The sequence below is a fragment of the Taudactylus pleione genome, unplaced genomic scaffold (genome assembly GCF_031769625.1).
Source record: "Taudactylus pleione unplaced genomic scaffold, aTauple2 ptg000479l, whole genome shotgun sequence".
NCBI lineage: Eukaryota > Metazoa > Chordata > Amphibia > Anura > Myobatrachidae > Taudactylus > Taudactylus pleione.
This window is the reverse complement of record NW_028284881.1, coordinates 2,328,902-2,350,000: the sequence shown is the minus strand read 5'-3', so window position 1 is coordinate 2,350,000 and position 21,099 is coordinate 2,328,902. Positions and strand designations below refer to the sequence as shown.

At 39.3% G+C, this 21,099-nt stretch overlaps 1 protein-coding gene across 1 annotated transcript in view; it reads right to left on the bottom strand.

Moving 5' to 3' along the window:
* Positions 1-315: 315 nt before the first annotated feature.
* Positions 316-21,099, bottom strand: part of SETD1B (SET domain containing 1B, histone lysine methyltransferase) — an 87,572-nt gene continuing 66,788 nt past the window's right edge. The window contains exons 12-18 of the mRNA XM_088449159.1: positions 19,246-19,704; positions 17,386-18,894; positions 8,852-9,018; positions 8,346-8,477; positions 7,787-7,906; positions 7,549-7,686; positions 316-5,770 (exon numbers count right to left, since the gene is read on the bottom strand). Coding sequence (XP_088305285.1) covers positions 5,597-5,770; positions 7,549-7,686; positions 7,787-7,906; positions 8,346-8,477; positions 8,852-9,018; positions 17,386-18,894; positions 19,246-19,704 — 2,699 coding nt within the window. The 3' untranslated portion in view covers positions 316-5,596. The remainder of the gene's footprint in view (positions 5,771-7,548; positions 7,687-7,786; positions 7,907-8,345; positions 8,478-8,851; positions 9,019-17,385; positions 18,895-19,245; positions 19,705-21,099) is intronic.

Sequence of the window (21,099 nt, the reverse complement as noted above, 5' to 3'; positions counted from 1 at the left end):
GGCTGTGGTCTAGCATCTTTTATTTGAGGTGGTCAGGGTTCAGAGGACCTATGTTAATAGGACTGTTCTGCCATACATATGACATTTTGGTCCTCTATTATGCCCACAAGAGAAGCTGGCCTGCGTCTTATTACTTCAGAAATCCAACAAGCTTACTTTCGATAGGCAAACATGTTTACTCCTGGCCCCAAGGTTACATTGGTAAGTTTTAAATAAACTCATTATATCTACGTAAAAACATTAAAAAATACACTAGAAAGAATACACAAAGATACTTTGGTTTCTGTAAGAAAAGTGAGTATATTTATGGTTTGCTTTATAAAAGTTACTATAATACAATGGTACAGAGTATTGAATTCACAAAAATATGAACAAATATATACAGGCAAGACACACCCACAAAAAAACACTTTCTTCAAAAACAAAAAGTACATATCCAAGGCAGTTTTTATATGCACAAAAAATCCCTAAATGTATAAGTCTTTTAAAAATAATTATATAGAACCCGCAAATCTCTTTAACAGAGATTTCAAAACAAAACCTAATGGAGCTAATGAAAAAATAAGTTCTTTTATTGCAAAACCTGTAACTTGGCTTCTGTTTGATTTTTGTTTTATTTTTTTTAGACTTTTGTGAATTAAAAATATCCTTATATACAAAATAATCCCATGAAAGTTGCAGCAGTGTGCCATTAGATTTATGTTTTTAAACAACCCCTTTAAAATGTTCCTTATAGTGTTTTATTTGAACAAATACTACAATGGCAATTTTTATTTGACAAATTAAACAAATATATATGCAAGTATTGAAAATCCTGTTATTTGCCACAACTGCTGGAAATTATCTGCAAATATGTTGCATGTGCTCCTTGCAGTTAAGGTGTTAAATCTACCCACACTAATCTAACAATGAGGCCAATTTGGTCAATGCTTTTGCAGTGAGAAGCAGACTTTCTGCAATGTCCCTGGCAGCAAAAGTGTTAAATATGTTTTATGGTTATTACATCAATGATGTAATGTCACCATTTCTAATAAATACACAATGTTTGTATTGCAGGGGAGTTTCCGATTTATTCTATTCAATTTGTTAATGCTTCTAAATTACATCTATCTTAACAAAAACATTTATACAGAATGTACATGTTATATAAAGCTTGACACAAGCTAAAATTTGCTACTTTTTCACTCCAATATACAATGCCTTATCGCTCCAGATTTCTTTTCAATATGGTTGAAAGCGGCTTCTATGAATTCAGAAGGATGGGAGGGGGGAGCGGGGGTAAATCCCAACAGTACAAACTTTCTCACATGACTTTTCATCATATTGAAAATAAATCATTATGTCTTGAGCTGTAACTTAAAAAGAAAATTCTAAATATTCACTTTATTTACACACTTTTCATAAACAAAGAAATCAGCAGAGATAAACCAATTTCAACTTGTTTCTACAAGAAACAAATGTTTAGATATTTTAAGTGAGACTTTGTACAGAAGATGGTTTCTAGGTAGACTGAAAACCTTTTCTTCATTTATATATAGATATATACACAGACACACACACATTTATATCATAGTTTCTTTTTTTACACAAATGCACTGAAATAATCCCTGGCAGATATTAACAGACTGTATCAGTTGAAACTGGATTCTTTTTTGTTAGTCTAAAAACATTTTATATTTAGCAGATCAGTAAGAATGGAAGAACTGTAAAAAAAAAAATTATATATATATATATATATACATACACACACATACATATATATATATATATATATTTATTTGGAGAAAAAATATATCATACAGGGAAAAATACTTGATGTCGCTTTTAGCGCATTTATATAAAAAGAGAGGGTAGGGCTGCTAGCTTATGTACACTTGAGACAAACAGTTCTTAATTTACAATTTATTACGGTACAAATTGAGCATTCACATTTACCTTTCAAAGCTGAAGGTTTAAAAGAAAATGTACTGTATTAAAGTGAAGATAAGACCACATTTGTCCTCACCTTCTTAGCATCTGAAAAGCTTATCTTTGCCTTTCCAACAGATCTAAATGACAGGAATATTATTCGATACAAGGCAAATCTATTTTATATGAAGTCATTTTCATGTACATTAGAACCTGGATTTAGGGCAAATAAAGGCTACTAACGTGGTCTTAAATTTGGTTGAATACAGTATATTTAGGTATCTCACCTAATGCAAAAAAAAAAGTAAAAATAAAATAAAAGTCATAATATAGCTGTCTGCTCTATGCGTTTGCACTGGGTGCTATTAGAGGTGTCAACCTTCTTGGGACACAATAGATACATTATATTACACCTTCCATAAAAAAGGCAGATATTTTCTCGCCTACTGTATTAAGTGCAGAAGCAAAGACATGTGGGTCTTGTTTCAGTTATTGGCAGCTCAGAGTGCTAGTGAAAGTTTAGAATTCAAGGTGCCACAGACCAGACAGCTACACATCACAAATTAACAAGCCACGAGCAGATCAATATCCTGGATGATGTTTTTCTTCAGTATGGAAGGACATTGGGATTTTGAGTGCTTTTTGTTACCCTGAATTCCTGCATAAATTTTGCTTTACAAATACTGACAAATGCTAGACCGTGGTGTTCACGCTAGCTTTACTGTGCAGTCCTTGTTTAACTGCAAAGCTTTGGAAGACATGAATCCCATTAATTAAAATGAATTTCAGCTTCCAGCAGTACATGTGACAGATTATGCTAATGCAGAGAGCACGGAGCACTGTTTCACTCCTGATCCTGCTGCATTTTCAGTGGAACTACTATAGTGACTATTCTACAATTCAATTAGAACACGGAAAAACAATAAATTTGACTAAAGGCAGCACTCATCCTTTCTCCAGCACTAATTTTACTTCAAATATTGATGCAAGTGTAAACTTTAATTATGTTTTAAGTTTGTTTTTTAAACTTAGTATACACTTGGCCTGAAATGGATAGTACACCAGGTAGGGCATCTACTGATCTAGGAAGCATATGAAATTAAGAGTATAAAGCAAGATCATTTAAAAGAAAAAGAAGCACCGTGACACACAGATGTCAGAGTGCTTCAGTTTTTTATCTAGAAAAACACAAGATCCTGAACTTATTGAAGGTCCTTTAGTGAGACATCACACGGACTGCGAAATGCGGTATCCCTGTCAAACTGTTGTAAAATTGTGAGTTCTTTTTTTAAACCATGTGCCACAAAGCTAAACTAATAAATAAAAAATATGGAGACAGATCGCATGAATGCAACGGGTCTGTCACACATGTAAGAGTCTCTGAAGGCTATTGCACACAGAGCAACTATACAACGGATACTGACTGACAACACTTGCAGAGGTCAAAGATCCAGATCATGATTGGAGAATGTACATAATGCATTGCCTTTACATATTAATGCAAAAAATGGATGTCACTCCACTAACTAAAACATTAGCGCCACTTCTTATGATAATCAGACGACCACATAAATCAAATATTTCATTAGTGTACAGAGAGAGATCCATTATGAAGCATAGCAGACCATTAATGCTATCATCCTATATTATTTCTTGCTCACTAATGACCAAAGCATTGATAATAAAAGTTACAAACCAGGAAAAAAAGTCTAGAATCTATAGCTAAACTTTCCCTTTGTGTAGGATAGCTTTGATTCAAACAGATCTTTCTATACCCATATATGTCCTCAGATTATATTCAAACACAAGAAATGCACAAATCATGATCAGCTGCTGATGTTAGAGTGGATGATTTAGAGTAGATGATACTACTATATGCTACATGTCTACAATAGACTGAAATGATCTTGATTGGAATGAAAACATTTTAGCCAGCACTCTATTTCAGAACAATGAGCAAGACCTCACACAATGTTATGGCCGCTGTCAGGGACAACTTCAGCTGTAATAAACTTGTCTTAGAGGATAGTGCTCATCTAGATGGTGTACAGCGTGAATGGGTTGTAACAGTAGGTAATGAATAGTGTATGTTGCCCTGCTTCTCAACACAACAGCACCAGTAACACATGCAGACTGGAAGATGGTCCTACTCAAACGACTGTAAGCGAAGGCGCATCATAGCAGAGTAACAACTGTTTTTTCCCTCTACTGAAACTAATGAAGTATATTTAAGCCTTGCTATGTTGCACATATTTAAGTTATCCAATGCAAAAAAGAGACTTGCAAGTCCTCTTATATCATATGTACCTAAATAACATTTTACCATATGGCAATAACTAATAGAATATTCAACCAAAATTATTTTTTTTTAAATTTGAACTAACTTTTCACTGTATTCAGATGTCCAATAAAATGCAATATCCTAATATGGTCTACTACAAACACTCTTGATATTTAGCTAAAATGAAGGGTTACAGTGCACCTGACCCCTACACGCGGTGATGTCAGACATTGCGTAACCGGAGACAGTTTTGTGATAATGTAGCCAAACAATGACAGAAGCCCAGCTATCCATGCTTCCTAGTGAAGTCATTAGCTGCACTGTGCCAAATATTGCCATCCTGCATTGAGTGCGTGGCATACAAAATGTGCATTCTAGCTACAGTTCTTTAGTTAGCAGGCTGTTGTTAAAGAAGTCTAAAAAATGGCATCACTAGGACTAATGTCGCACTCAACAAACCAAAAAATGGCATTAACAAAAGATCATGAGTGACATTTCTCACACTTTACAAGTGCATCACAATCTATTCTATACCATGCAAATAGCATTATACTAGGTCTGCTTTTGTTCTCGATCTGTGCCTAAGCTGGCGTAGTGATAAATGATTACATTGTGTCCAAGGCGAATGTTCATATCCATTGGTCAGCACTGAAATGACTGTGTATATGTAGAGAAAGTCAGGAAGTATAAGACAACGCAGCCATTCGGCAGTTATACCAATGTGGGAATAATTACTGTCTGCTGTGACGGGAAGAGGGTGCAGACGGGCACATGGGAATTTCAAGACATCACAAAAGGGATCTGATTCTGGTTAGATTTTGCTGAAAACAGGAGGAATAGACCAAGCAAACACCGTTACAACAAACAGAAGCAATTTATACCAAGCAAAAGGCTCTCTACAAAGACCATCAATATATAAAAAAGGGAGTCCCTTTTGAAAGCCAAAGGGTAACTACTACTTCCAATGGATACCATTACAGCATTTCCTCTTCATATTTATGATGATCATCTGATGAGGAAACTAGCAGCATTTATGGCAGAAAAAGGAGAAGGTACCGGATTACGTCCAACAAGAAACAATGTTGGTATTAGACAGGAGAAAGTTGATTTTTTTTTTCTTTCCTCATATAGAAGTTTTTTGTGCCACTAAGTGGTAATCACCTTTTAAATGTTTGGGTACGGGAGAAAAAATAAAAAGATAGAATAAAAGGAAAACAAAAAGCACCAGGGTCCTTACAATCAGAAGCAATGTCTTAATGTACGTGTGCTCTTGTTGCCCAGAAGCCCAAGAGAAGTGCCAAACATTATCTTTTTTTTTTTTTTTTTTTTCTTTTTTGGCAAAAGTGCAACTTACACCTATATCTTGCAGACCACTATGGCTGAAAGGTGCAATGACCAAAGGGGCATTTAATTCAGCGTCCCTCTGCAGTTCTCCGCTCCACACAGACATGGGATTTTAACATCTTCTATAGGGAACTTGTAATCGTATGTGATCTCTTCATTCACATTGATGTATTGTTTGGAGTAGATGACAATCTTCTTTTGAGATTCCACTGTGATGACCTTCGCGTAACAATTAGGCTGAAAATACATTGTATGGACAAATCAGCATTTATACTTTGTACTTAAACCAAACACTATGCAACATGACAAAGTAGGATTCCCAAACAGTATTTTAACATTTTGGCCCACCCCAAGTTGCGGATACTACCCTCTGGGGAGAAAACTTATTTTGTTATATTATTCAACACTGACTGGCTGCTACTGGTCACCGCACCGTTACTGCAGTCTCCAGCTTTTATAAATGACCGTCGCGCATGTGCATGACATTAAAGCCAGTCGCTGGCAGCGATAGGCTGCCAGTAGTTGAGTAGAGGACACTGCCAACTGGAGGGATGTCGCTGGACCTCGTTAGAGGGATATGTAATGATGAATACCATTGTATTACTGCGATACTAAACAAAATATGCCGCTGGTATTAAGGTTTGTTAATAAATGGGGCCTATAGTCATAAAACAGAAGATGGCATTCCTCTCAGTGCTCTGTGTAAAAGTAGTAAGAGGCCGATTCCTGTAGTTCATAACACCAATATCACTTTATAGATGTCACTTTTTGACGGTCAATTATTGTATAAAACCGGTCACTGCTAAATCTTCAATAAATCAACTGGTGTAGAAACTGTTAAGACAACCTGTGTGCTTGGGATGAATGCATAGATGTAAAAAGCCATACAGCAGTATGCCTACGCATAGAGCATACAGATCTTAGGGCCTGATTCAGAAGCACTCGCAAGCGGGTCGATGATGGGTCAATGCACACGCGGGCGTGCGTAAGGCCTGTAGCGAGTGAGAAATCACTCGCTCTGGGGCTCACAACAAAACGTTTTGTAGGCGGGGAGGGGGGTAGCTGTACAAACGGAGGTGTTCCCGAAGGAACGCCTGCCGTTTGTGGGCGGCCCTACTGACATCACTCATGATGTCAGTAGTGGACTTCCTGCTATTAGAGCAGGAAGTCCACTTGGCATTGCGAGTGCTGAGTCCCTACCACAAGGGTCTCCTCACAATGCCGATGGTTGCTATAATCATGACCATCGCCAGGCCGTTCGCACAAGCTGTGGGTGGTCACCCACAGCTGTGCGAGCGGCCTGGAGGCCGGAATTTAGAAAAAAAAAAAGTGACGCCCTGATTCAGAGCGAGCGCACACAAATAGCGTACGCCTCTGAATAAGGCCCCTAGCTCTGGTTAGTGAGTAGGCTTGTCATTTGAAAGTAATAGCATCCCAAGTATCAGCAGTTAGCCTCGCATGGCAGAGATGCCAATGAAGCCCGCCACAAGAGGATCCACATTCGCAATCCCCAGCAGTAACAGAGCACACATTGATGATGTTTCACCAAAACCAATCGGCCATAAATACAGTAGCATCCAAGGCAGAGTTTCTCCGCCATTAGCGTGCATTGCTTTATTGAAGCTTCAGCTGTGACCTGTTTTATACTATTATCTACTGTCTCAAAACAGACATCTATAAAGAGATACTGATATTATGAACTATAGGATTCTGCCTATTACTACTTTTGGCTTTCTGAGATGATCCTTTGGCTTTGACATCACATTTATAGAGTTTATTTTCACACCTATGGTAAATATATTTTTACTCAAAGAAGCGCCCCATACAGATTTACTGGGGAATATATATATATATATATATATATATATATATATATATATATATATATATATATATATATTATAAATATATATATAAAAAAGTAGAGGACCAGCTGCCACCTGAAAAATGCTGCCCAATATATTTGCCTGGGTTGTATAGCGGACGGTATTACTGGGAAGCATAGAACAACTTACATTACAGCTGTGGTTGATAAAACGTGCAAAGTTCCCACACTTTGTGGCATCTATAATGGTGTCATGATCCACTCTGAACATGTAACTGCTTCCAATCCCTTCATCCTCATATCGTTTCTCCCGCATGTCTGCAATAACCTGAAGTAGAAGATTAAAGTCAGAAAATTCCAAGCCTAATAAAATGCATCTGGACCATTATTTCCCCACTAGAAGTGCCCTTTGTGTAAATTTATCTTACCTGACGAATGTTCTGTCCCACATATTCAATGACCATCTCATCCGCTGCAATTGGCTCCATGGCGAATAGGCCCCAGTCGTGAATATGGCTCTTGCAGAAACGGATTTTTTTCTTTCGGAACTGAAAGAAACAAAATGTATGTGAGGCTTTGCGGATGACTGTGTGCTTTTCTGCCATTTGTTAGCTATACTACTGTAACATAATTTGTATCAATGGCAATGCAAAATTAGCTCACAGAATTTAGCCATATAGAAAATTAATTCACAGATAAAAATAAAATTTTACAATTTATTCCAAAGAAAACGTGTTACTCAGCCAGTTGGTGCTTGTACAGACCTCAATGAACCTAAGTAAAATAAAGGTGTATATTATAGAAAGGACAGCTCATGCAGATGTCCTTTCTAAAATCCTTAAAAAAACACACTAGATTAAGGCTACAGACATACAAGTATATGCTTAAATGGTGCAATGCTGAAACCATACAGAGAGGAACATCCTGCACCCTCTGGAGAAAGAATCCAGAATTTGATGAAGAGGTAAAGTGACAAGATTACCATACCTTTAGCTGATTAAATTTCAACAGATCACTATCACAGCTTCCAGTGAAGGAAGATAGAAGTCTGCGTTGTTCTGATCTTCTCTCAGAGCCCGCTCGGGTGGAGGTATGAGGCTGAGCTGGGATACTCTTCCCCTGGAGAGTTGTAAAAGAAATATTTGCCATTTCAATTCTTCATTTTGTTAAAGCACCAAACATGTTACATGAGATGGGGTAGTGAAGAACACTAGTTAAATTGCTTTCACTCCTTAGCTTGCATTGCCACCTATTATAAGGAGACGCTTTCTCCAAGAAAATATCTGGTACATAAATGAAAGAAAAAAAAAAAGGGGAGCAAGAAGGCAACAACAAAAGTATTATAATATAAGCTCTTTCCAACAGATGTCTTGATCTCTGTAACTAAACCCTTGTTCAACTAAAGCAACGGTTTATCTGCATATGACACAACTTCAAACTGCGTGTCTGCATGCAGGATCTCACTTTTCAGACACAATGCAATCATTTCCTACCTGGGTATCATTTAAAGGTTCGTCCGTCAAAGAGCGATTGTTGATGAGGTATTTCAGTTTGTCCTTCTTATCAATTTTATAATATCCCTCACTCCGGGCACAGCCAGTGAGGTGCTCCCGTAACCCATCATCCCGCTTCTTCTTCTTGGGGGAATAAACACTGGTTGGTGGGCAAAAGTTAAGGAAGTACATAGAATGCCTGATAAATAATACAATTCACAGGATTATCCTTTAATAGCCCTCTTCCTTTCCAAAAAGAATATTCAAAGACATATCCTTTATTTACATAATAAATGTATCTGATCCTTGACTCCTACCTCTTTGTTTTTCTACAATAAGAAAATAAAAAATACACACTGGCATAAGGAAACATGGTGATTATGATAATGGGACTAGAGTTCATGCCAAATTGGGGGCATGGCACGGTGATGAGGTGCGGGCAGGACTTCCCTGCATGCGCCGAAGGTGCACGTGCTCCCAAAAAGGGGGCTTGGGCATGACACGTCCCCAATTGGTCACTCTTTGAGGAGTGCCCAGCACTTGCGGAGATGCTGGGTTTCCCCCAAGCATGGCATCTATTTACCCAGTGGCGAATGGAAACCGCAACTTGGCTCATGGGTGGGGTCAGCACAGGGCAGGCTGCTTTAGCGGGGCACCGATATAAGGACAGGGTGCATGTTGCTATTTTAAATATGGGGCAGGGCGCGGTACCCCGCTAAAACAGCCTAGCGGGAACCACTAGGGACTTTTGTTAAATCCTTTTCGGTGAATTCATTGGGGGACACTGAAACCATGGAGCACAACGGATGTGACCCTTCACCTGTACACCCCCCAGCTTGCTAGGAATCTGCTAATTCCTAACCAAGCCCCACAGGACCAAGAGAGGAAGGAAACAAATAAAGAAAGATTGTCCTCCTTTAGCAATCACCTGGAACTTAAACCATAGATTTTATGCAAGTACAAAAAAACCCAAAAACATTTGGTCAATCATCCTATTAGGGATCGTCAAAAAGCAGCCCCTGCGGGAGGGTAAGCTCTGAAGTGGCTTTGCACATCACCTTTTGTCCTAAATTAGTGTCCTTGGATTCAAAAACATTGAAATTGTAAATCTTTCAAAATGTATGTACAGAAAAACAGGTGGCTGCCAACAACAGCTGGTAAGTTGAAGTCCCATACTGCTGCCCAGGGTGCAATAACCTATCTTGTAGAATGAGCTATTTTCAGAAAAAAGGTTTCTCCACTCCAATGCAAGCATGTCGAATGACAGACGTAATACAGATAGCAAACCTCCCTTGGGAGAATCATCTGTTTTCCCTAACAAGTCCTGTATGATCTCCTGGAACACTTCCAGATGTAGAGACCAGGTAAGAGGCATGCCAGTTTCCCGGTTCTCGATCCCTGGTATGAACACTGGTGAAATTGCTGCAACATTTTTTTTCCCCAAAACACTTTCCTGTTGGCATCCTTCATTGGGAGTAAACTCTTGGCGTCTCTGTAACGGTTGAAGTAAGCCGCTGCGGTGGCAAAATCCAATAGATTTTTATATTTAAATTAAGGCTAAACTCTCATTAGAACATTTAGACCTTCCTGAGACCAAATGCCAAAATGACAGAACAGCAGACTTCTGTCATCTAAGCACCTGAAGTGAAAATGAACCACAGATTCCAGAAGAGAAGTAGGCAGGCTCTCACCGTAGTTGCTCCTGTATGGGTAGATAGCACATCATTCTATTTTTCTCAAGTTTGGAGACCAATTGCTTAGTAGACTTAAAGCAGTTTCCTTCGTTGCTGCCCTCCACCTGGCACAGAATATTTTTCTCTGGATTTAGGACCCCTAGATTTTCCAGAGACACTAAAGGACCAAAATCTGGGACATCCAGATTCTTTCTTTCTATCTGTGGCCTGACTACTAAATTTATCTAGTTCAGGGCTGACCTGAACGCTTCCAGCACAGAGTAGGTATTCAAAAGTCCTCAAAACACTATGTGGACAATTCATTTTTTTTTTAAGTTGCAGTAATGAACTAATTAATTCATTTTCACACATTTCACGCCAGAGGGGAGCAACAAGTGAATTTCTTTATCAGGCGCTTGGCACTGAGAGCATCCGCCTCAAACATCACCCCCTATGTCAACTTCCCGGGCCTTAAGCTAGAGTGGATAATATTTCCTTTTACATGGCTTTGCATTCCCTATCCGTGCCATCCCAGCACTGGGATTTGCAGTATTCTTACTAGGGAGAGAAAAAAGTGTATGAAGTCTGGGTGAAACCTAATATTAAACACAAACAAAACTACGGGTATACGGGATAAACCTTCCACGTTCAATTTACTGGATGACACTTTTAAAGACAAATAACACAGCATAAATAGAATAAGATGTCACTGAAGACCTGATGAATAAGGAAAGGAATCAGTTGTAGAAAGGACAATTTTATAATATTAGGCAATAAGTTTCCCTTTCGAGAAACCGAAACCTTTAATTGGGTCCACTAAAGAGTCGATGGAGAGAGAAAAAAAAAGGAAAAATGTTTGAAGAAACTAAGGGCCGTATTCAATTTGAGGCGAAAAGTCAGTTTCCGCCTGTTTTTTGCGGAAACCTTTCGTCATTTTCGCCTGTTTGACTTTTATCCCGTATTCAATTTGGAAGACTTTCCGCCTAGGCGGAAAGTCAATGCAATGTAATAGGCGAAAAAGTTTCGCCTATGAATGGGAGGCGGAAAAATGTACAGAATTGGGGTTTTGGGGTGCAACGTTGCGGGAACCCCCGTGCAGCCTTGACACAGTCCCCCAAAGGTAATCTGTGACAAAAAAATAAAAAAAAATACTTAAGGACAAGCCAAAAATGACTTTGAAAAAGGGGGGCGAAAAAAAAAATGTTGGGGTACAAACTTAAAAACTAGCGAACTTGACTCTGGGAGGGTCCCCAACTATACCCCAAGTGTTTTTTTGAATGCAGGTGCTTGCGGAAGGTGGGTTTTTCATGATATTTCAACTTCACTTTAGCAACTTTTAAATATGCTGACCTCCATTTTCAAGTACCCCAAATTTGCTGGGATAACTTATTTTCTGGATAAAAAGCTCCTAAATACTATTCTGCACCACGCATAGAAAAACGCTATTTAACAGCTATTGAGCCAGTTTAAAAACACCAAATACTTTCAGCAAGCTAAATCGGGGGTAACCATAGGTAACCCCCATGTCAGAGCATCTTTTGGAGGGTGTCAGGCTGATTTCCCCAAAAATGACAGTACTTTCCGCCTGTTTAAGTTTCGCCGGGTCCCGTTTTTGCGTACTTCCATATTGAATACGGGGTAAAGCAAGGACGGCAGCGATACTTTTCCGCCATGGCGAAGTAGGCGGAAAGTCCGGGCCGCGAAAAAGTATCGCGGCTCGGCTCAAATTGAATACGGGCCTAAATATGTTTATATAAACAACAATTAAATCAATTGGCTTTTTCAATGGCTTCAGTCTCAAAAGCAAACATAATTTGGATTGGCAATCAGTATGTGGATATTCGGGAAAGGAGAAAAAACGTACTTAAAGATATAGAGCTCATGAAGACAGCGACTGACTTAGTTGAGCTTCTATGGATACATTTACACTTTCAGCTAGAGATATAGGGACCAATTCATTAACCGATAAATGGCTCGGTAACCATGCGCATATTTAGGTTACCGGGCTATACATCGTCAGGGGTCCCAAATGGACCCCTGATATTCAGCAATCTAAAAATGAAAGTTTTCGGAGTTTGCTTCAGAGTACAAGCACCATTTTCAGACGGCGCTTGTTTTTGGATCCCCGCTCCTTCCTATGAAGCGAAGAGGGATCCGAGCGGATCCCTCCGCCACCTCCTTACTACCTCCCCGGCGACTGTGCGCATGCGTGACCCGAGGTTACACATGCGTAGCTGCGATACTAACCGAGGGGGCAGCTGCTTTCAGAGCAGTTGTCCCTGCACCGGAGCAATCATGAATTGCTCTGGTGTCACGTTACCCCCGCTGAGAGTTGGATACTTAAGTATCCCTTGCAGCGAGTTCAATACTTTATCATCGGAGGCCATACAGCCTCTGATGATGAATATGCCCCATAGCATCCTCAGTGGTGACTAGGAGAAGCCCCATGGATACATTCATGGACAGCAGATCAGCAAACAAAAAATCCGCTAAATAGACTGCCTCTGAATGTAGAACAGAATTTATCATTTTAGCAGACAGCATATCTGACAGTATGCAAGTAATTGTATTTCATAGAAAAGAATACAGACATCCAAGAAATGCATAATGACTATGGACTAACGCAGCCTTAAATGATTCTGGTGGGCAGTGTGATTCTGCTGAGGAATGTGGAGGCTTGGTAACTTTTAAGCCTCATATCCATTAGGCGATTTTAATGAGCGATTGAACGATTACGATGTCACTTTAATCGTGCATTATAATGTCGGAAACTACCAGTGCTGCGTGCTCCCGCTGAACGTTTCCGACATCAATCATCGTCTGAACATGCCGGTCAATCTGCCGATAACGACAGATTGGCCGTGTTGAGGGATGAGGGAGGGTGCCGACACTGAACGATATATCGTTCAGTGTAGGCACTACAGGGGATCAGGAACGACTGTACGATTACAATGTTTTACTCCTACAGTCTTTCCATAGTTGGCAAGTGGATACGCAGCTTAACTCTACAGAATCTTTGATAACAAATATTGTTAAAATGGCTACAGTAGAATTCTACATAGTTCCAAACAGAAATGGACCAAACAAATCCCAATAACATAAAAACATTAAGGAACAGTATACAAACACTTCTGAAGAAATGTGTGATTTCTCTATTACCTGTATTCTGTAGAGAAACACTCAAGAGAATTTTAGACCGTCATATCTCGGAAGACTCAATCTGTTGTAAAGACCAGCCATTTTCGCATGGATTATGTAAATTCTATTGTCAAGGCTACAGAAGACGACTTTTCAACACTGACAGATTTCCAGGTTACCCACCTTACCATAAAAACTGCACCATAACATCATTGCTTCCTGAAGTTCTACAGTCTGGGATATAACATGCACACACATCATTTGGCATTTACACGCACACACACTTAATATTTCCCAGGACTTTACAAAGGTACTGATTAGTCCTGATGACGGCTCTCCGAACAGAGACTAGCATACAGGCCTTTGACATTCTAGCATTAGGAAATTCTGGAAAATCCTGAAACTCCGTGTCTTGCTATTAATAGCATTGCCCTTTTACATTTTGGGCTTAAACAGGCAGGGAAGCAGCAGCTGCTTAGTAAATAAACCCCAAAGCATCAGTGTCACAATACAGAATATAAAATATTCACGGTCTTATCAGATCCAGGCTCCGCAGAAATCTTCAGTCGGGAAATATCTCAGGAATATTTTCCTCTCGCATTGGTATTCCCCGATGGGCAAGTTAACATATGATGAATTTACAAATAGAGGTACTCAAATAATTTATGAACTAGAATGGACTGTGATGACAAGAGTTGGGACGCTCACCTATACTAAATAGTAATAGTGAGTGTATGGAGTCACAAGTAAAAGACTACATGCAGTTTGGATACAGGAGCAGTGTGATGTGCAATACAATAGTTTGAATATAAGTTTTTGCTCTAGTGGAGTTACAGACAAACGGATGATGGTGGCCGTCATAAAAAGTTAAGGCACCAAAAGGATTCACATGACGATAGCAATATCAAAATTCATATCATGGACAAAGAACAATCTAAAATCCCTTATATCACGTAACGAGCCTAGAGAGGACAATAAGCTGACCAATCACCTCACACGATGGGTGTTGCAGAAGGAAGTGTTTCAACAAATAATGCAAAGATTTTGGATCCTTCAGATAGATCTGATGGTGATCATTCCAAATACAAAAATGGTAAAATCCTATACCCATCACAGAGGCTGAAAAGCAGAGGGAATAGATGCCTTTACAAATCCTTAGAATAAAAGGAGGGAACACACACACATCCAAGATTGAATTCTCCATTTGCAAGGACACTACAGAAGACAAATAGGGAGCAGAAAGATTTGCAGTGCTTCCATTATGGCGTGGCAGAACATAGAACAGGAAAAGAAGTGAGGTATCAAAAATATTGAGTGCACATTCCATGATAGTAGTGGTGACCTCCTAGGCTCACAGAGCACAGGCTTCAGTAGACTTGGTACAGCAGCAAGCTGGTCATCGTTCCATACATTTCCCAAACATCATCGTCTAAATGTAATTACTTTTGGAAGACGCTCAGTTTGGAAAGAAAATTCTTCAAGCAGTCAATCAATAAATGGATCTCTTTGGGGGATGAATTAATCGGGCATGATTGATTTTAGTACATCCCCCTTTTGAATACTTGGGTACATCCCATGTGCAAGGGTTGCCACGGAGTCTGAGAAAGAAAGAAACCATTTATATTTACTGGATTATTACACCTTTCAGGAATTACATGGCAGCCCCAATATTCCCCTCCCATGCTTCTGCTGGTATATATTTGGCAGCTTAGGATGTCATTTTAAGACAAAAGAGGAAAGATATACCTTGTATGGGTGCCACCTTTTACTTTTACCTGTCTCACAAGAAAAAGGATTAACCCTTATGTAAGGACAGCCATGGATTTCTTAAAATAAATAAAACAGAATTTGACTATGTTTACTTAACTGTCATTACTTAAGGAAATCCGCCAATTTCCACGACTCTTCAAACCCTTCTTCATTTCCCACAATTAGGAAAAAAATAGAAATCTTGACCTCAAAACTGAATCCACTCGTGCTGCAGAGTACAGGCTGTACCAGACCTGTGTACTTTACCCAAGTAAAGCAAGTTATAGGTCCAGAAACAAAAAGTAAATTGCTTAACATTAGGTTTGAGTAAGAGACTGGTAGACTGGAGATAGGACTGGTGCAGGGAAAACAAAATCTGGGGTGGCTAGGTCCACATTTCTTCTGTAGGAAACTCAAGCATCTTTGTATGAATGACCAATACCAATATGCATCCTTGTCACTTAAATTGGGAAGACTGCCTTAAGTTTCAACATACACTTATAGACAAATGCACATTGCTTTTGTGACGTTGGTTCAATACCTAGAGCAGGAGTCTATTCAGTTGTAGAATAAAAAAAGCATGTTGTATTGCAATGGCTAATTGCCTATATCTTAAATGACAAAAAAACGGTTACATGTCACAGTTATTGCAACAGGCATTAAGTATTAGTGTGCACAAAACTTCATAGTTAAAAGGAGAAACTAAGCTCATGAATTATTTAGGAGTATTGTATAATAACTGGTTGGACCAGCTAACACTGCACCATATGGCACATACTGGTAGCGTCACATTTAGAAAGACAAAAGAATAAAAGAGAAAGCAAAGCATTCAGTCATATATCCATTCTTATACACATCCACAGCAAAAGGCTGTAACTTTGGATATGCATAGACAGGAGTAAGCTAATATCCCTGTAATGCCCTTTGTCAATACTTCAGCTGTGGTCCCCGTCCTTCCCTACTTTTCTTCCTGTACTTCTTCTCGATAAGGAATAATATTAAGAATTGGTGTAAGAGAAAGGTTGGAAACTGTGCTACAACTATAAGCAGCTTTTAAACTGAACGTAAATTAAAACCATTTTATACATTATATCAGTGTACAATTTCTTTGTATATATTCTCAATATCCTACTAGGAGTAATGTTTTCAGATATAAGTGCATAAAATCTCGATTATAATGCTTTGGTGTGAAACAGCCCTAAAGGTGTTGGGGAGTGAGTTAGGGGGAGAGACAGGGATATTTATTAATAGTCATTTTTTACTTTTATTCATATTTTCCTTATCAGTGTTACACTGGAACCGGATACCAGTTTCCCCATAACCCTCAGACTCCTTAGCTTGCATTAAACTACTATTACAAGAGATCTGTAATTGCGGAGATGCAACAGACACCTAGATTGAGCCTCCTTTACTGAATAATGTGCACAATGAAATAATAATAATATAATCAGATTTTTCTAGCATTCCCGATAGAGTAGATGCAGTTCTGTATTAAGGACACATTTGTTTATGTCAAATGCTATGTTTTATTGATCACGTGCCTGGAAACTAAATTAACCGGTTACAGGTCACTCTAGTTGACCCAGTGACGGTCAATGACAACCAGATTCACAATAATGCTCACGTCAAAATCAGAGGACGTTGTTACTGTAAGAATTAAATACCCTTTGCCATGAAAATGGTAACGTCACTCTTTCATGAATACTTGTCTACTTTCTATGTCCTGTCCCACCAAAATCATATAACCTAAGGGTGTGTATTGTCATTTTTTAGGTCTTTCTCTTCCCTGCCACATATAAAGGAGCCAGACATTGACAATCAGCTCACTGAGACAGGAAAGCAGAGGTAAGCTGAATGTGACACTGACATGACAAAATCTCTCATACAGGAGCCAATTGCTGCTGAATTTTGTGACATTACACCTTAGCGCAGATATACTGTACCACAGATTAGTGTATATTTATAAAAGGATATGAGGATGATAAACCCACAGGGTGTCATTGAGCCAGTCCATGCCGTTATCTTGTTGTAGCAGCCTATCATAAGTAATGCACATATACTTGATATCTTCTTCATCTATTCCTCCGTTCCATATGTCATACAGTATGGTCATCTCTTCAAACTCTGAACGAGGTTTGAAGAGAGATCGTGGTGGGGACAATTCAGGAGAAATATCCTCATATGTTTTCTTGTTCCTTGTTTTTTTTAGTTTGGTAATGTCAACCTCTTCCTTTATCTCTTCCCTCCACTGGTTCTCCAACTCTTTCAATGGGACTTTCTGGTTTATGGCTTCATAGATTGTAATAGGAGTGTGTTCTTCATTCCGGAAGTCTAGTGGAAGTGCTATAGGAGCTTTAATTCCACAGATTTCAATAGCTTGATCACTGAACACACCTTTAGCTAGGGCAACTTCTGTTAATGCAAGGATAGGGAGGGTTTCTGATCTTGTCTCCACATCAGCATCTTCATCATCCACTGCTAGGGTGGAAGGAGGGGGCCTTTTGGGCCTTCCAGGTTTCCTCCTACCTGTTGGTGGAAGAGAAGGTGAAGGGTCCTCTGTGGAAGGCAAATGTCCTTTAGGGAGCTCAGACTCACTGTCTTGACTTAATAATTTATCATCAGGAAGGTATGTTGGTGTTTCAGATGATTCCAGATCATCAACCGTTAACCTGTCGTCCTTTTGGAGATCACCTCTTGGGGGGCTTGCAAATGGGATTGGAGAAGGAACACTATTCAGAATTAAGGAAGCACTGACAGGTTCTTTAAATGATTTTTCATCTGGCTCATCGACTGAAGGTTTCTTGCTTAATGGGTGACAGGGGAAAGTAGCATTAGATTCAGGGAAAGTTGGAGTGAAGTTAAAGTCTCTTCCAGGAGTCCTTGGAATACCACTGTTAATTATGCCAGGTGATTGAGAAAGGTAGGAAAATGGGCTTCCAGGAATGTGGGGAGATGCAAGAGTCAAGCTATTACCTGTGAGAGGAGCATCACTACCGGGCGTTGCAGGTACAGTGTCAGTGCTCTGGGACTTCCCAAGGTGCGATGCTTTCACAGAAAATTCCCTGCCAGGCGTTCGTGGAAGTTCCTCTTCAGATAGCATTTTTGTGACTGCTAAGTGACCATAGTTCTTTTCGTGATGAACATGTGGCTCCTCTTCCCTATTGTGACTCTGTGTTAAGGGAAGTGCAGCAAGAGCTACTTTGGGGACAGCTGAAAAAAGAACCTCAGAGTCAGAATGAGCAGTTGTATCCCGTCCAGGGGTCCGAGGACAGAGCACATCATCTTCTGCAATTAAAGGGGCCAATTTTACATGTAGTTGTCGAGGATCAGAGGAAATCTCTTCTGGTTTAAGAAGGATGCTTGGGTCACTAAAAGCTCCAGTAGGTGTAAGAGGTTGAATGACTACAGTCTCCTGGAGCTCTGTATTTGGACTCTCTAGGATAGGCACCAACTCAAGTTGAACATACTCTTCAGATTGGTCTGCTGCAACAAGATCACAAAAATAAATTGTTACTAAGACTTCTCACTATTAATGTACAGGTCTATAGATAAAAAAGCATAGCTGAAGTATTGAATGGTTTAACGTCCAAATAAATAGAAGACAGGGTATTTACCAAACTAACAAGCAAGTCCCAAGTAGTTCAAATTTCCCCAATTTTTATTGTGCATCATTCTGAAATGGGCACTACTGATTTTAAGCAAGTGATAAATATCATTAGTTTGCATTAGTGAGCTTGACTTTACAACCTATCAGACACCAAAGACACTCAACCAACTGTAATTTTACAAACAGAGAGCCATGCTGATACAGTTATACACAACCACATAGGATACCTTCATTTGATGGTGATGGAGCTTTCTCAATATCCTTTCCATCATCCATTTCCAAAGGTTTATCCAATAACTCATCTGACACTGTTTCTTGCTCAAGTAAATCTTTGGAATAGACTGGTGCATCTAAACCTCTGTTTTTCAGTGTTGATACTTCCTCGACTGTTGATGGTGTTAGGGCTTCCACTGCTTCGCCTTCTATATCTCGTAACTCTTCATCCACTGATGGTTTGGTTGGACTGCTTTGTACCGAAGGAACTCTTGACAGGTCATCATCTCTTTCTACCTCCACATCATCTTCATGTTCCACATCTACTTCCTCATCTTCAGACTCTTCCTCTTCGTCTTCCTCCTCATCTTCATCTTCTTCAGATTCAGAACTGGATTCATACTCCGAGGACTCATCACTTTCATCAGATGAATCTGCTTCAGCTTTAGAAGAAGTCACACTGATGGCATCTTCTACAGAAAAGAGATTGATAGTGGTATTTGGTAATCACTTAAACAAGACACCAGGCTTGCGCAAAATACCTTTTAAATACATTTAAAATAAATTGTATAAATAACAAGAAGAAACAGAAACCACAGTAATAATTGAAGTCTTATGAAGAAATGATTAACTATAAATATCAATAATATTTTAAACAACATATAAACATATATGCTTGTAACTGTAGGTCACTTGTACACTTTAAGGCCAACTCTACTCAAAATTAGATTTTGCATAACTGAAATCATCATGCTGAGTACTAGAACTAACTGGAATAACTACCAACACTATAGGACTTTTGCTTAAATGTACCTGCTGAAATCTCAGAAACAAACAGTTACTCGACTTTGACAGATTTATTGTGAATATCTAACTATCTTCCCTTACCACCACCTGCAACAGTGGAAACACTCAGAGCAGTGATGTGCACATAATACGTATATGCATCTTTCTCTCTGCCCCTAAGGGGCGTGTAAGGCAAAATGCGTGATGTTGATGATATGTTGGAGCAATGTTGTGCTGCCGTTGTCGGCACTAACATGCCAACAGCACATTACATGCAACTCTCCAACATCAAGTGGTATTGAATCACACACTCTATGGCCCATATTCAAGTAGTTTTGCACCCGCAATACTTTTTCGCATGCCGTACTTTTCGCAGACATCACGTGTTTTGGCCGTGTAAACTTTTCATGTGCGCCCCCGCTATTCACCGTATTCAATTCCAAAAAACGCGAAAACGCAACCCGGCAACTGCAAACCAGGCGAAAAGTTCTGTCAAAATTTGGGAAATCCGCCTGACACCCTCTACTATATGCACTAACATTGGGGATCAATGTACATACCCCAGAATAGCCCTATTAAAGCTATTTAGGGGTACTTGAGGTTTGTCATTTTCTTCTAATTAGCGTCTTTGCACAAGTCATGAAGAATAGCATTAAGCAGTATTTTTTGATGAAAATAAGTAGTTCTGTCAAATTTGGGGTACTTGAAAATGGGTGCAAGCATGGTTTAAAGTCGTTAAAGTATAGAAAAACGTAAAAAAAAACGCACCTGAAGCTAGCAACTACAATCTAAAAACCACCTCACCCATACTTGCAGACCCCCAAAAGTCTATTTTGCTAGTTTTTAAGTTTGTACCCCCACTTTGCACTTTTTCGCCCCCATTTTCACAGTGCTTTTTTGGGTGTGTTTTTTTTTTTTCACGCAGTTATCCTTTGGGTGGCTGTCCCAAGGGTGCTGAGTGGTTTTCCCACCTTTGCACCACAAAATAGAGATTTTGCACTTTACACTGCATTGCGTTTTCGCGTACGCGAAAAGTGTTTGCAATTGAATACGGAGATAAATTTCCACCTGCCGACAAGTCG